Below are 17,789 nucleotides of genomic sequence, written 5' to 3'. Positions count from 1 at the left end.
ATATATATTTTTATTATTTAGACAATTTATTGATAAAGTAGGTGTTTTTGTCCATCTACAAGAAAAATTTCAGCAAGAGAGCTGGACAGGATACTAACTGGAAAAGCACTCTGCCCTCATAGGTATGGGCTTAGTGCAGAGCTTTCCAAACTGTTCATGTTGGTGATGTATATAATAACGAAATGTATTTACAAGTAACAGTATGTAAGTGTGTGCAAGAATTAAAAACAAGTTTAATAACACCAATAACTACTTGATGGGATGAACACAGTTTTTGAATAGTTCGTGGAATACTAGATAAAGACACTTGCATTTCATCAAGCAGCTGTCCCACTCACTGACTACACGCGCAGTCACAGGCCAATTGAGGAGACTACGCGTGCGGTCGGGAGCCAATGTGCCATCAAAGCCGCCAATGGGAATAGTTTCAGTTCCCGCTGAGCTGCGCCAATAGGTTAAGATGATCTGTGACCCACTAGGTATCAATCACATGTCAACCACGTGATATGCGTAGCAGGCAGGCGGAAAGTCAGAAACCAAAAAAAATAAAAATAAAAATTGTGCTGAAGCAGGGACACACCTACACACTAATGTGTCATGACACACAGTTTGGAAAGCACTGGCTTAGTGTATATAGGTTTTAAAATATATCAACTTTATTAGTTTTATTTAAAAAGGGTTACACGCAATAAAAACAGTTGCAGCAAGTAAAAGTGGTAATCAAACTAAATGTAGTGAAAAAGGTGGATAGTTACAAATTGTTATCCTGAATGTATATCATGGATAGTAACTCCCACCTAAAGAGGATTTGTGGTAAATCTTAGTGGTAAAATGTATGCTTGTAATCTGCTGTGGGCTAACATCCCTGCAAAATGTGGCCAAACCTATTAGGATAAGAATTTGTAACTACCCATCCTTTTCACTACATTAGTTTGAAAACCACTTTTACTTGCTGCAACTGTTTTTATTGTGCGTAACCCTTTTTAAACAAAACTAATAAAGTTGATATATTTTAAAACCTATATACACTAAGCCCATACGTATGAGGGCAGAGTGCTTTTCTGGTTAGTATCCTGTCCAGCTCTCTTGCTGGAATTGTTCTTGTATATGTATCTCTCTGATACTCAGCACCTATACACAATTACATAGTATAACTATATATTAGATTATATTCCATACATTTAAATAGTGTTCCCTCAAAGTAACAAGAGTGGTGCCATTGCTCATCTCTCAAATTTTGTTTTTGTCCATCTGTCTGTCTGTGCCCAACTATCTCCTTGTGTAAACAGTGATCCAATAAAATGTATCCCTTTTTATTTAAAGCAACATAAAAGCTTTTCTTGATGCACACTCTTAATGAGGAATCTGCCCCTTGTATAACCGCTTTTCTATTCCTTTTTTCTTATATACACATCTTACACTTCCATTTATTTTCATTTTTCCTATAAAAATACCCTTACCCCCGTGCCCCTGTTAGGACGTTCCATGCCGTCCTAACTGCGCTGGGCTTTAGCGTCATTAAGACGTCATGGAACATCATAGCCATTTGGCTGTACTGAAGCCATAGCGGCTTGGTAAATGGGACTGCTGGCTAGAGGGCATGCCTAGCATCATAGGCACTCCCCCCTGACCCGATCCCATTAATGATCTTGTGATTTAAATTTGTACTTATTTGTTTGCATCGGAACAGGGGTTACTTAATGATTAGATACAAAACAAATTACTATAAAATGTAAACTCACCTGCTCAAATGGGACACTTCTGGCTAGTAACTTTATAAGATCCCTGGCCCTCAAAATAACATAAGGGTCAAAAGTCTTCTTGGTTGTGGTTACAGTCATGCTGCCTTCAATCAAATCTAGCTCTGCTTTCACAAACTGCAAGGGAAAAATTATATTACTTTCCAGACACAACAGCAGATGTAAAAACCATTAAGTTGGAAACGTAGGTATTGCAAAGACCTAACATAGATGGGAGAACCATACGTCTATAACCCAAACAATAAATGGATTTTCACAATTTATACACAGGTTTTTCAAAGAAGATTCATAGCACCAGAAGAAAAGAAAAAAACACATTGGAAGATCTTATTCCCAGTTCAAAAGAACCACTAACTTAATCTACGGAATCTGAAATCTGCAGGAAATAAAAACATTGTTGGAAAGAACATGACCACGTGTATACACTGCCACTAAAATAGCTGCTTACAATGTAACCTTTATATACAGACTTTTTCACCATTCTGCTACAATATAGTGAGCATATTTGATGTGGCATTGAAGTTTAATAATGCACATTTATAAAACATCCAGTTTGTCTAAATGGTAGAATTTTTCCCCCCAGAACAATTTATACAACTCTGTAGTCTCAACCTTTACTTAAAGGGATATGAAACCCAAAAATGTTTTTATTTTTTTATTATTCACAGCATACTATTAAAAGAAAAAAAAAAAAGTTTACATATTTTTATTATCAAGTTTGCTTAGTTCCCATTGTATTATCTGTTGAAGAAATACCTAGGTACGTGTCTGGAGCACTACTTGGCAGAAAATAGTGCTGCAATCTAGTGCTCTTGCAAATGGATCACATTCTTGCAAAACTGCTGCCATATAGTGCTTCAATCACACTCCGGAGCTTAAGTCCTTGCTTTTCAACAAAAGATACCCAGAGAATGAAGGAAATTACAAAGTTGTTTAAAATTGTATGCTCTAAACCATGAAAGAAAGTTTTTGGTTTAATGAAATAAAATCAGCTTGCATAGTAAGTCTAATAAGCAACTTAGAAAAGGAGGCAGATCAGTCACTAATTGAATTTACCACGTTATGGAGTAGTAATATCACATTTGAAGCAAACTTTCACAGTGGTAAATAGTACGCGAGGCACTGTATCTAAAGTATTTTAATTTAGTACTACACTAAGCTATATTAAACAAAGAACAAATAGTTATTATGAATGTTTTGGCTGTGTCATGATAAAGATAATGTAAACTTACTGAGTTTTGTAAGTTGTAGGACTAAAAATGGTTTTGTAAGCTAATGTGCAGAGACTTTACCCCTTGTTTTAGCAGGAATGCCCAAATTGTGATATATATATATATATATATATATATATATATATATATATATATATATATATATATATATATATATATATATATATATATATAATACCGTCCAGTATACAGTGTTACCCTCCTTCAGTCATCCGCCTGGGTGCAAGAATGCAGTAAATATACCATGGAAACAAATGCACTCTCAGGTCTTTCTGAAGTGGAGAAAAAAAAAAAATCTCTGTTTAATGGAACGTTTTCAGGGAACTCATCCCCGTCATCAGGCTGATGACAGGGATGAGTTCCCTGAAAACGTTCCATTAAACAGATTTTTTTCTCCACTTCAAAAAGACCTGAGGAGTGTATGTATGTAATATATCTATATACATCTATATCTATATACATCTATATCTATATACATCTATCTATATACATCTATATCTATATACATCTATATCTATATACATCTATATCTATATACATCTATCTATATACATCTATCTATATACATCTATCTATATACATCTATATCTCTATATCTCTATATAACACATAGAAACACCCAGCACTCACCAGCTAGCTCACAGCTAAGATAAAATCACAACTGGAAAGGTTAGTTACCGCATCTGGCCAAATAGGAAAGCTCAGGCACCACGTCAAGGTCCTCTCCATTGCCTGAGTCCCTAACACAGCCACACCATCATGCGAGCTCACAAAGCCAAACAGACTGAGAACAGAGAAGGGGTGCACAGGTGGATGTAATCACCCAGAGACTAGGGTTAACTGCCTGTGGCTCTGGTGACATCACAGCTTTTTTGGAGTGCTATTTAGCACCCAGGGCTGGATGTTGCCGAGTCACATGATGTGTACCTGGTCCGGTCTTGGAGTGCAGTTCCTATGTATGTATGTATATATATATATATATATATATATAATAACACAGCAAAGATACCTACACACTCATTGAGCGCTTTTTGAACCAAGGGCCAGCATTCCTTCAAATAAGCTTCTCGATACTTGGGAAACAATGTTGCAAAACTGCTCTCCTCAAGTAGTCCTTTGGGGTTATCGTCCTTTGTGAAGGGTGGTTCTTTCCAACCATCTGGGACAGTAAGAAGTTCAGATTCATCTACTATGAAACAAAATAAAATGAGTAACATTAACTAGTCATGAAACAGTATTGTCATATAAGTTTAGTATATATCCTAAGCACTGCATTGAAAAAGCATCTCTATAAAGAATAAACAAAATGAGAAGGTAATCTACATTCTAGACAAGGGCCTTCCACCACCTCTCTATCATTTTTATTATTGCTTATTCTTGAACTTTCTACCATAGCATCATGCATGTGTTTTTGTTTATAGTGATGAACAATTGACATTCTACAAATAAACTATAATGATTTATTCTATCATTTTGTTAGCAACATTTGCATTTAAACTCAAAATAATCACACATGCATTAAAAAGCATATGTACTGTGTTTATCTTATTACCTCAGCTGAGCCTGTGGCTAATATGTAATCAATCACAGTGCAGTATGTTGCATGAGCAAGTTACTGAACCCTGCTGAGCCTCTCTGGGCAGTGGGGAAATTAGCATTTAAAAGGGACAGTCTAGTCAAAATCAAAAACTTTCATGATTGAGATAGGACATGGAATTTTAAACAACTTTCCAATTTACTTTTATCATCAAAATTGCTTTGTTCTCTTTGTATTCTTGGTTGAAAGCTAAACCTAGATAGGCATGCTAATTTCTAAGCCCTTAAAGGCACCTCTTATATCAGTGCATTTTGATAGTTTTTCAAAGCTAGACAGTACTAGTTCATGTGTGCCATATAGATTGCATTGTGCTCATTCCCGTGGAGTTATTTATGAGTCAGCACTGACTGGCTAAAATATACCTGTAAGTCTGTAAAGAGAACTGAGATAAGGGGACAGTCTGCAGAGGCTTAGATACAAGTTAATCACAGGGGTAAAAGGTGTATTAAAAGGACCAGTAATTACAATAGATTTGCATAATCAATACATGCATGATAAAAATACAAAACAAAGTCTGAACTTCAAATGAGTAGTAGATTTTCTGATACAAATTTCAAAGTTACAGTATGTCTATTTCCACTCCTGTATCATGTGACAGCCATCAGCCAATCACAAATGCATACACATATATTCTGTTTGCACATGCTCAGTTGGAGCTGGTGACTCAGAGTGTAAATATAAAAAGACTGTGCACATTTGCATGTTCTATCTATTCTAATCATGAAAGTATCATTTTGAGTTGAGCGTCCCTGTAATATAACAGGGTTGGTTGTGCAAAACTGGGTAATGGGTAAAAAAGGGATTTTTTTTTTTAAATCATTTTTTATTAAGTTGTATAGAAAGACAACAGTGGTACACGATGCATGACCTATATATCTTTTTAATCAATAAAAATTGTCCAGTAGACTGTCCCTTTAATGCAATTTACCTCTATCAAAATAGATTAAGTACATTAGATGTATTTAATTTACAGTGTCTGACAAGCATTTCATATAGGATTTAAATCCCCTTTAAGTAGCAAATACTTCGCTTATCACTTGGAAAGGACCGTAATTCACCATTCTTAATGCTTTAAAGGAACATGAAACCCACACTTTTTCTTGCATGATCCAAACAAAACATACAATTTTAAACAACTTTTCAATTTACTTATATTATCAAATTTTCTTAATACTGTTTATTTGCAGAAGTGTCAGTAATGCACTACTGGGAGCTAGCTAGTCACATCTAGTGAGCCAATCACAAGAGACAAATGTGCGTAATCACCAGTTAGCTCTTAGTAGTGTATAATATACATATTCCTTTTTAAATAAAATATACCAAGAGAACAAAGTACATCTAATAAAAGAAGTGAATATAAAGTGCATTAAACTTACATGAAACAGCTGAATCATGAAAGTTTATTCTATAATTCTGCCCTATCCCTAGTAATACAAGAGACCTAATACGAAACGGGATTGCAGTCAGTGGCAACGAGATGTAAGACGTTTACTGTATAGAACATGGAAAGCTATGGGAAAGGCATCAGCCACTCACCCGACTCTTTCTCGGGCTTCCTTTTTTTCCCCTCTCTCGGTTTAGAGGTAACCTCACCAGTCTCCTCTGCCATGTTGCCAAGCTGTCATACACGTGACACAAACACTACTAGAGAAACACAGAGTACAACATGCTGCTCTCAAGCAAGATGTCTGCCTCCTTTTGCAAAGCAATCAATAGAAAGCAGACCGGAAATAGAAAATACAGAGTGTAAGACAAGTTATGGACGTAATGCGATTGCGCATGCGTGATAGCTCCGCCCCTCCTGCAACTACTCCAATGCTGCTACAACTCTAAAGCTGAGTCTCCTTGCATGAGAAACAGCCCCCCAGCCAGTCGGCAATCGCCACTGCTTCTGCTGATCCAATTTCCAATGCAGCTTTTCACAGGCTCCCTTCAATGTCATTGTGTTTCATACATCTCCAATTACTGCTGCAAAAATGTTTAAAAAAACAGGTTGTAATATCATCCAATAAAAAATCATCAAAATAATGTTAGTGATTCTTTCATATTTATTTCATTCCCTGGATATCCTTTGTTGAAAAATGTAATTCTCTGGATATCCTTTGTTGAAAAACTTTATTTCAATACTCCAGTACACAAAGAAACAGGTTGTAATGTTCATCCAATAAAGACTAATCAAATAATGTTAATGCTTTTTTCATATTTCTTTCATTCTCTGGATATCCTTTGTTAAAAATATAATTCTCTGGATATCCTTTATTGAAAAAAACTTTTTTAAAATACTCCAGCACACGACGAAACAGGTTGTAATATTCATCCAATAAAGATTAATCAAATAATGTTAATGCTTCTTTCATATTTCTTTCATACTCTGGATATCCTTTGTTGAAAAATATCATTCTCTGGATATCCTTTGTTGAAAAAACTTTATTTCAATACTCCAGTACACGAAGAAACAGGTTGTAATATTCATCAAATAAAGATTAATCAAATAATGTTAATGCTTCTTTCATATTTATTTGATTATCTGGATATCCTTTTTTGAAAATTGTCATTCTCTGGATATCCTTTGTTGAAAAAACTTTATTTAAAATACTCCAGTACACAAAGAAACAGGTTGTAATATTCATCCAATAAAGATTAATCAAATAATGTTAATGCTTCTTTCATATTTCTTGCATTCTCTGGATATCCTTTGTTAAAAAAATGTAATTCTCTGGATATCTTTTGTTGAAAAAACTTTATTTCCATACTCCAGTACACGAAGAAACAGGTTGTAATATTCATCAAATAAAGATTAATCAAATAATGTTAAAGCTTCTTTCATATTTCTTTCATTCTCTTGATATCCTTTGTTGAAACATGTCATTCTCTGGATATCCTTTGTTGAAAAAACTTTATTTAAAATACTCCAGTACACGAGGAAACAGGTTGTAATATTCAGCCAATAAAGATTAATCAAATAATGTTAATGCTTCTTTCATATTTCTTTCATTCTCTGGATATCCTTCTTTGAAAAATGTCACTCTATGGATATCCTTTGTTGAAAAACTTTATTTAAAATACTCCAGTACACGAAGAAACAGGTTGTAATATTCATCCAATAAAGATTAATCAAATAATGTTAATGCTTCTTTCATATTTCTTTCATTCTTTGGATATCCTTTGCCTATACACACTGCCTATAACCTCACTACTGTCACACACTGTATATAAATTCACTATTGTCACTTGGGCTAATGATTTTAAATGTAAAGTAATGGAAATGCGTATTGTTAATATACACTATATATATATATATGAACATGACTAAAGGTATATAACCCAAAACGTTGTTCATGCTCCCACCATGTGGAAATAAAGAGATTCTTTGGAAGATGATTAAGTGGTGCTGCTGCATTTTTTGTGCTATATTATTCAGTGGGATTTTTGCAGTAATCCTTTGGCAGTGTGCACACACCTAAGGGTTCAGAGTGCTGGATATTGAACTGTTTCTATCTATCTGTGTCTCTCTCTCCCTCTGTGTGTGTCTCCCTCTCTTTCTCTGTCTTTTGTTAAAGGGACACTGAACCCAATTTTTTTCTTTTGTGAGAGACGGAGGGAGAGGATAGCCAGGGAGGGAGGGAGCCAAAAAAGGAGGGAGAGGGGAGCCACAGAGGGAGTGAGAGAGTTAGAGGGGAGCCATACACGGAGGGAAGAAGAGAGACACCAGAGGGGATAGAGACACCATATAATAAAGTAGCCACAGGGGGGAGGGAGGGGATAAAAAAACTGCATTAACCCCTTAAGGACCAGCGACGTACCCTGTATGTCGCTGGCCTTTTTTTGGGACTTGATTGTTTTATAACGTGGTCTTGCCACCAGCGTTGAGACTGCTCTATTCCACAAAGCCTGCTAGAGGGAGGGCATTAATAGCGTGTTCTTGCTAGACTTGTGCTATTATGTCCTGAAAAAACCCTTAACGACCAGTGACATACAGGGTACATTGTGGTCATTAAGGGGTTAAATATCTATGTAATATAATATATATATATATATACTGTGTATATATATATATATATATATATATATATATATATATATATATATATATATATATTACATTAATTATCCACGTTAAATATTCGATATATAGAGAAGAATGGTAGACTTAAAGGGACAGTCTACACCTTAAAGTCTTACCTTAGTTTAGGCTGCAAATATCATCCTGCACCCTTTCTATATCATGCAGCATGAACAGTAAAATAGTTATTTTAAAATGAATATTGTTTCCGGACACTTTTAAATATCTTCCAAGCTCAGCCCACTGATCACATCACAATCTGGGCTTCATCCAGTCACTCTCCTGAATAGTAATAAGGATAATATTCACAACAGCATTGAGAGCCCATTGAATTCAACTATTGAGCCTTTTGTGATTAGACGACATATGCAGCCGAGATCATGATGTCATCAGTTTGCTGATCTTGGCAGCCATTTCAAATTGACCAGAAATAATATTGATTTCAAAATAACTATTCTATTGTTCCAGCTGCATAATATAGAAAGGGTGCAGGAGGATATTTGCAACTTAAAGGGCCATAAGACCCAAATGTTGAAACACTTGAAAGTGATGCAGCATAGCTGTAAAAAGCTAACTAGAATATATCACCTGAACATCTCTACGTAAAAAAGAAAGATATTTTACCTCAAAAGTTCCTCAGTAGCCACATCCCATTGTAAAGAACTTCTAAGCAGCATATTAGTATGTCTGTCCTAGGACAGCTGAAGGTATGAGCCTCATGCACTCTCATCTTATTTCACCAATCAGGTAAAGGAAGTTTACAATTAAATCTCATGAGAGTTAAGTCAAATCTCATGAGATCACAGTAAAAGAGTTCATGACCTCAGCACTGCTGATGCTGATTGGCTGCTGTTCATTTCTTCATTTTTTTTATTTTTTACCTGCAGCTGGGAGCAGCTGAGTATAACTTTTTACACAGAACTTACTCTGCTGAGCTGAGGAGATCGTGAGGTAAAATATCTTCCTTTTTTTACATAGAGATGCTCAGGTGATATTTTCCTGTCAGCTTTTTACAGTTATACTGCATCAGTTTCAAGTGATTTAGCATATGAGTATTATGTCCCTTTAATCTAAGGTAAAACTTAAAGATCACTAAGGTGTAGACTGTCCCTTTAATAATTAGAGATTTAGTCATTGTTTACAGTAAACTTTTTTTACACATACAGGTACATACATACCCTCTCCCCCCACCGCTGTTCCGATCAGCCAATAGAATGCGAGCTCCATCTGATTGGCTGATCCAATCAGCCAATCGGATTGAACTTGAATCTGATTGGCTGATTCAATCAGCCAATCAGGTTTTTCCTACCTTAATTCCGATTTGGCTGAAAGAATCCTATCAGCCAATCGGAATTCGAGGGACGCCATCTTGGTTGACGTCCCTTAAAGGAACCTACATTCGTCGTTAGTCCGTCGGTGAAGAAGGATGGCTCCGCGTCGGCTGCTTGAAGATGGTCCCGCTCCGCGCCGGATGGAAGAAGATAGAAGATGCCGCTTGGATGAAGATGTCTGCCGGTCTGCATGTCCTCTTCTGCCCGGATAGGATGAAGACTTTGGACCCTCTGGAGGAGCTCTTCTTGCCGGATAGGATCAAGACTTCGGACCCTCTTCTGGACAGATCGGTGATACCCGGCGTGGTGAAGACAAGGTAGGAAGATCTTCAGGGGCTTAGTGTTAGATTTATTTAAGGGGAGTTTGGGTTAGATCAGGGGTATGTGGGTGGTGGGTTGCAATGTTTGGGGGGTATTGTATGTTTTTTTTTACAGGCAAAAGAGCAGAATTCTTTGGGGCATGCCCCGCAAAAGGCCCTTTTAAGGGCTGGTAAGGTAAAAGAGCTTTACAATTTTTATTTTAGAATAGGGTAGGGCATTTTTTTATTTTGTGGGGCTTTGTTATTTTTTTAGGGGGCTTAGAGTAGGTGTAATTAGTTTAAAATTCTTGTAATCTTTTTTTATTTTTTGTAATTTAGTGGGGTTTTTTTTTTGTAATTTAGTGTTTGTTTTTTTTTGTAATTTAGCTTAGTTGATATAATTGTAGGTAATTGTAGGTAGTTTATTTAATTTATTTATTGATAGTGTAGTGTTAGGTTTAATTGTAACTTAGGTTAGGATTTATTTTACAGGTAATTTTGTAATTATTTTAACTAGGTAACTATTAAATAGTTATTAACTATTTAATAGCTATTGTACCTGGTTAAAATAAATACAAAGTTGCCTGTAAAATAAATATTAATCCTAAAATAGCTACAATATAATTATTATTTATATTGTAGCTATATTAGGGTTTATTTTACAGGTAAGTATTTAGCTTTAAATAGGATTAATTTATTTAATAAGATTTATTTTATTTCGTTAGATTAAAATTATATTTAATTTAGGGGGGTGTTAGGGTTAGGGTTAGACTTAGCTTTAGGGGTTAATACATTTATTAGAGTAGCGGCGAGGTCCGGTCGGCAGATTAGGGGTTAATAATTGTAGGTAGGTAGCAGCGACGTTGGGGGGGGCAGATTAGGGGTTAATAAATATTATGTAGTTGTCTTCGGTGTTAGGGGAAGCAGATTAGGGGTACATAGGGATAATGTAGGTGGCGGCGGTGTGCGGTCGGCAGATTAGGGGTTAAAAAAATTTAATAGAGTGGCGACGATGTGGGGAGGCCTCAGTTTAGGGGTACATAGGTAGTTTATGGGTGTTAGTGTACTTTAGAGCACAGTAGTTAAGAGCTTTATGAACCGGCGTTAGCCCAGAAAGCTCTTAACTCCTGCCTTTTTTCTGCGGCTGGAGTCTTGTCGTTAGATTTCTAACGCTCACTTCAGCCAAGACTCTAAATACCATCTTTAGAAAGATCCCATTGAAAAGATAGGATACGCAATTGGCGTAGGGGGATCTGCGGTATGGAAAAGTCGCGGCTGGAAAGTGAGCGTTAGACCCTTTCATGACTGACTCTAAATACCAGCGGGCGGTAAAAACCAGCGTTAGGAGCCCCAGCTAACGCAGAACTCTAAATCTAGGCGTTATTTTTTTATACTTTTTTTGTTATTAGTGAGGCATTATACGAGTACATAAGATCAATTGAAAAAACATCCTTACAAAATATACAGATAATATGACTTTAAGAAATTATAAAATGGGTTCTAACATATAAGTGTTATGTAAATGTGTTTATCTTACGTTTTGTTTTATTCATTCTAGAGCTCTCAGTAAATTAGTTAATGAGGATCAAACAAATTGGGAAATATACTTGGAGGCCACCCAGTTTTCTTTAAGATCAAAAGTACAAAGTACAACGAAGCATACGCCCTTTCATCTAATGTATGGGAGAGAGCCAGTTTTCCCTTGCGAAGTTCCGGTTGACCTACCAGTAATTTTTGTTGTTTTTTTAATCCTTTTCCTATTTTTTAAAAAAAAATTGCAATAGTAATTGTTTAGTATATAATGATCTCACCCCTTTCTGAATAATTGCAATATCCAACATAAAAGACACGTACAATTTTAATTATTTGTTGAATATTAGTAAAATGGTAAAGTTGGTGCCATAAGAGTGTTTAGGGTAATGTGCACATTTCAAAACAAGATTTTTTTTTTTTTTTTTTCTGCATTTTATTCTTGATAATTAACCAATAATATTTTTCATTGATAAAATGTAAGACTGTACCACAATAGTCTCACTTTCAACTTACTATGTCATAAAAAAATGTTTTTGTCCTTTCAGCTTAAAAATATTATTATGCCGGTGGAGAGGACATATTCTACCTTCATAAGGGTACTGGAAACAGCGATGGAGACTGATAAAGCAAGTACACAGCAAAACTTTGCCAAGTCGCAAGTCAAACAAAAGTTGGCTTATGATGAAAAGAAGGCCCAGAAAAAGTACAAGAGGTTATCGTACAGTATAGGTGATGAAGTCCTTCTTTATAATGCAAGAAAGCATGGAAGAAAAGGAGGAAGGCTTGAGCGAGACTTTTCTGGACCCTATATAATTCATGAAATGAGTGGCAAGGTGGTCACATTATCAAAATCTGATGGGGCTGCTCTAAAGAAAAAGGTAAATGTAGATCACATAAAGCCATATAAAAGAGCTGTTTGGAAGTCACACACGGATACCCACACCCCTACATCATTCATAGAACAGAGGGCTTCAGTGATTTGTTTTGGCACAAGGCAACAGGACGTCCCGAATCAGGTACAAGTAAAGTCACTAGTGTAAAAGCTTGCAACTGCATTGCGTATAATGTTCCTTCTTATGTTTACTCTGTGTATTATTCCTTTTATGTACTATATTGCCTTAAAAAGTTAAAGTTATGATAAGCGGGCGTTAAAAAGCAGCGTTTGAACCGGCCAACGCTGCTTTTTAAGCCTAACGCACAACTCGTAATCTAGCCGAAAGAATGCAAAGAGAAACACAAAATTGTCTGCAGTAATTTTGGTTGTCATGCACAAGAAAGGCTAACATCCTCACTGGCATTATTGTTTATATACACAGTTAATAAAAAGCACTATACAAATAATTAAGGCTGAAATGCAACCTTAGCATATAGCAGTTGAACAAACAATGCACTTGTGCCGGTGTGTACACGCAAACTAACTGCTAACACCCCGATCTGGCTCAGAGCAGGACATGATTCCCCAGAGATCTGACCAGTACCTGCTGTTTAGTACTTTTCACCAGCAGCGATCAAATCGGCTGCACTGTATTTTGGTAGCTGCACTTTTTCATGGTTCCTGGTTCTCATCCGGAAACACATGAGCAAACAGTTCTGCTGACACTAATACTTTGAGACTAATTGAAAAACAAAGGAAGATGGAGGATCCAGACTGCATGTCCTCACTTTACCATACAAATCTGCAAATAATTAGAATAGTGTACTGCATGCACAATAGTACTAGATCATTAACATGTGAAACACAATACTCAGCCCTCAGTGAACACAATTATTGTTCTATGTGTCCTGAGGGAAATTGGTGTTTTCAACACGACCCAGTAAACACAGGGCTGCGACCCAGTAATGGGTCGCAACCCGTGGCTTGAAGTATCCTGCAGTAGGGCACCTCAGTGTTGCTGAGGTGTAGAGGTCCTGCAATATTTATTTCTGAGTGGGGAAATTTAAATTTAAATTGTACATTGTTCTGAGGACTGAAGCTTTGTCTTAAATTGACAATAGTCTGTTGGCAACATTTTTAATTTTCTTTAATTTCTGAAAAAAAAATTGTTTTGTGAAACATGGACATGGACCAAGCTTTTGTTTCTTGTGCTTATTATGCCTAGATAATCAAATTGTTTTACCTATGCAATTTTGTGCTACATGTTTAGCTAGAACATTAGAGTGTAAAGATACATTATTTCCCTCTGTGCCTAATGTCTCTCAGGATGATGCTGTTCAGGCAATGCCACAGTTTTCTCCTTAGATGACCCAAGCCTCAATGGCATCACATATAGTACCCTGCAGTTCCTCTTAGCCTCCTGGAGGAGTTTATTTGCCTTCAGATTTTTCTGCACAGGTATCTTCTGCGGTATCTGCAGCATTATTTGCTTTTCCTATGTTGGGGAAACCCTTTCTAAATCAAACAATATTATTGCTCCACATTTTGTGCACTAGTAGATATAGGGATAAAAATGAAAAATACATTACTACTTATGGATTATCACAAGTCCACAAAGAGGCAGCACCTTAAAGCATATAAAAGTCTTTATTTCCACATACTGGAGTTAAAACTTATGGATTATGTTACATCTTTGTCTCTCATTACAAAGCAAGGGGACAATATTATTTCTCCAAATTTGTTGCAAAGTTTTGCTTAAAACTTGTTGCACTAATAGATATGGTGATAAAAATGAAATAAATACACAACATAATATAGCTAACTTCCTTTTTATTTTTTTTGAAAAAATCTATTTGCAACATGTTTAAGCGATGTAATACAAGCCCCACTCTCCACTTCGGCTCAAATTTTACACAACACTTTTCGCACCAATTATGACGCAAACTCCTAAACACACTAGTGAATTTTTCAACCACTTTTGATTGGAATACGCATAATCACATGATTTATGACATCAGCCAATCTGATTCAAATATACATTTTAAGCTATCACTAATGAATCAAATTGCTCGATACTTGTGTCATTGAATGAAAAATAGAAAGGAACAGGCCCTCGGCGTCTGCTTTCCTGCTCGGTTCAGCGCAGCAATGAAAGTACGGATGCCTCCTGGGTACAAAAAGTCTCTACGCGTTTCGTTTTGCACAAGCAAAATGTTTTCAAGAGTAAAAGTTCTTCTGAAGGTAGGGACTTATATATACACAGCCTTTACATTTAACCAACAGATGAAACAACTTAAATCAGGTATCAATATCTACCTTAGATAATTAAGACATTCAATGCACATATCGCTTGAGGTATAATCTATATAAGATCATAAAACATTCCACTAATATATACATAGGAGGGCTAATCCCTGTATACATCTAGTACATATATCACAGTAAATAAATAAAATCAAATAAACATACTGATAAAAAACTGATAAAAAAAATCCTTATTAATTCTAAAAATCTACTATCTAAAAATGTGAACAGGTGTCACCGTGTAGAAGAGCATGATATCAAATTTATATAATTAATTTAAATTGAAAGAATAAATGTGCCTTGTGAGTTATTAAATGTACATAGCATTAGTAGGTAATCCAAATAACTCTTCAGGATTTTATCTGTCAAAAAAATAGAAGATAAGTTATTGGTTATAGAAACATAGAAACATAGAATTTGATGGCAGATAAGAACCAAAAAGGCCCATCAAGTCTACCCATATTACATGTTACTTTTTCCTTAGGATAGCTTTATGCATGTCCCAGGCATTTTTAAATTCCTTTACAGTCTTTGTGTTTACCACCTCAAATGGAAGTTCATTCCATGAATCCACCACCCTTTCTGTAAAAAAATGCTTCCTTAAATTTCTCCTGAATCTGCTACCCTCTAACTTTAGATTGTGACCCCTTGTTTTGGCATTTATTTTTTTGTTTTTTATTTTTTTATTTTTTTTATTAAGTCCCTTCATATGTTTGAAGGTTTCTATCATGTCACCTCTTTCCCTTCTATCCTCTAAACTATACATATTTAGATCATACAGTCTTTCTTTGTACGTTGTATATTTTAGACCATGTACCATTTTAGTAGCCCTCCTTTGAACAGCTTCTAGTTTATTTATATCTTTCTGAAGATATGGTCTCCAGAACTGTACACAGTATTCCAGATTTGGTCTAACTAATGATCGGTAAAGTGGCATAAGAACCTTGCTATTTCTGCTATTAAAACCTCTTCCAATGCAACCAAGTATTTGACTGGCCTTGCTGGCTTCACTGCGGCATTGTGTACCACATTTTAAATCATCTGAAATAATAATTCCCAAATCCCTTTCTTCTTTAATTACAGTCAGTAATGTACCATTGAGACTATAATTGGCCTTTGGGTTTTTGGATCCTATATGCATAATTTTGCTCTTGGTAATATTACATTTCAGATCTCATTTATTTGACCAGTCCTCTAGTTTATTAATATTACAGTTCATTTGATCAACTCCTCCTGGAACATCTACCCTGTTACAATTTTTTTTATCATCAGCAAACAAGCAAACCTTCCCCTTAAGCCCACTTCCAATATCACTTATGAACATGTTAAACAAAACAGGCCCAAGAACTGACCCTTGGGGAACACCACTAGTAACTGATGCCTCATTTGAATGTACTCCATTAATTGAAACCCTCTGTCGTCTATCTTTAAGCCAGCATTCTACCCACTTAACAATCTTAGCATCTATTCCAAGGCAATACATTTTGTGAATAAGTTTGTTGTGGGGGACGGTGTCAAATGCTTTGCTAAAGTCTAGATATGCAACATCTACGGCTCCTCCCTGGTCTATTATTTTAGTTACATGGTCAAAGAAATCAATTAGATTAGTCAGACATGATCTTCCAGCAGTGAAACCATGCTGTCCTTTGTCTTCTAAGTTGTTTGTCTGAATGAAAGATACAAGTCTTTCCTTTAAAAGAGTTTCCATTAATTTCCCTGCAATTGAGGTCAAACTGACTGGCCTATAGTTAGCAGAATCTTCCCTACTACCCTTTTTATGAAGAGGGACTACATTGGCAATTTTCCAGTCTTTTGGAACAACTCCTGTTAGAAGTGAATGTCCAAATTCTAGCATTAGCGTTATGGAGAATGCATATCCTAAAGACATATATACGGGGGGGGGGGGTGTTTGGATCTTCTATTAAAAGCCACTTGTGTCATTGATCACTCATCAGAACTTGTAAGTGCCATTTGTTACATTGTGTATTATACTTTGAAAGTATGTATATGTGAAATTAGTATTAAAGATAAACATTGATGCTGACATTAGGACACACAGTGTAATATTTTAGACAATGATTTTAAAATTTTAATTGATGTTTGATTCAATATAATCTTAAGCTGATAGCTCAAAGGGATAGCCTACCTAACATTAAACTGTCCTGATTCAGATACAGCAGAAATTAAAATCACCTCTTTACTGTCATGATATTTTCAGTATTTTTCTTCCTTCTCTTGAATTTCTTTTCAGTAAGAAATGTCATTTTTATATGCCAGCACATTTTATAACACCTGTGATTGCAATCAGGAGGGGTTACACAGGTACAGAGAGAAAAACTGTCCCAGCTCTTAAAATATCCATTGATTGCAAATAAATACATATGATACCCTGATTACATGTTATATTCACAATTATTCCTGCTCAGAATAATAAAAAATGTAAACTATATACATATAGTTGTATTAACATAGAGATATGACAGACAACATTGTTTAGAACAAAAAAAGGAATTTTGGGACATGTAAATATGTTTGCACAAGATTTCTGACATAACACACACACTCATATATACACGGTAAAGGAAGGCACTCACTGGTCTTTTTTCTTCAAAATAACTTTAATAATCGTGACGTTTCGGGGACACACTCCCCTTCCTCAGACAAAAACAAACTAAAAGTGACTAGACTTATAAAGCCAAACTAACCCCTCCCAGTGAAAATTGCGCCAAAATAGTTGCCCTGGTGATCCTCAAAAACATACTAGTCATGTGATGAGTGTTACTCATGTGAATTGAT

General features: G+C 35.7%; 1 protein-coding gene across 1 annotated transcript in view; it reads right to left on the bottom strand.

Moving 5' to 3' along the window:
* Positions 1 to 6,327, bottom strand: part of KRR1 (KRR1 small subunit processome component homolog) — a 35,306-nt gene extending 28,979 nt beyond the window's left edge. Inside the window, exons 1-3 of the mRNA XM_053716773.1 lie at positions 6,126 to 6,327; positions 4,006 to 4,181; positions 1,743 to 1,877 (exon numbers count right to left, since the gene is read on the bottom strand). Coding sequence (XP_053572748.1) covers positions 1,743 to 1,877; positions 4,006 to 4,181; positions 6,126 to 6,198 — 384 coding nt within the window. The 5' untranslated portion in view covers positions 6,199 to 6,327. The remainder of the gene's footprint in view (positions 1 to 1,742; positions 1,878 to 4,005; positions 4,182 to 6,125) is intronic.
* Between the last annotated feature and the right edge of the window lie 11,462 nt (positions 6,328 to 17,789).

This window comes from Bombina bombina, chromosome 6 (assembly GCF_027579735.1).
Source record: "Bombina bombina isolate aBomBom1 chromosome 6, aBomBom1.pri, whole genome shotgun sequence".
Taxonomy (NCBI): domain Eukaryota; kingdom Metazoa; phylum Chordata; class Amphibia; order Anura; family Bombinatoridae; genus Bombina; species Bombina bombina.
The sequence above is the reverse complement of the archived record's forward strand: the minus strand, read 5'-3'. Positions and strand labels throughout refer to the sequence as shown.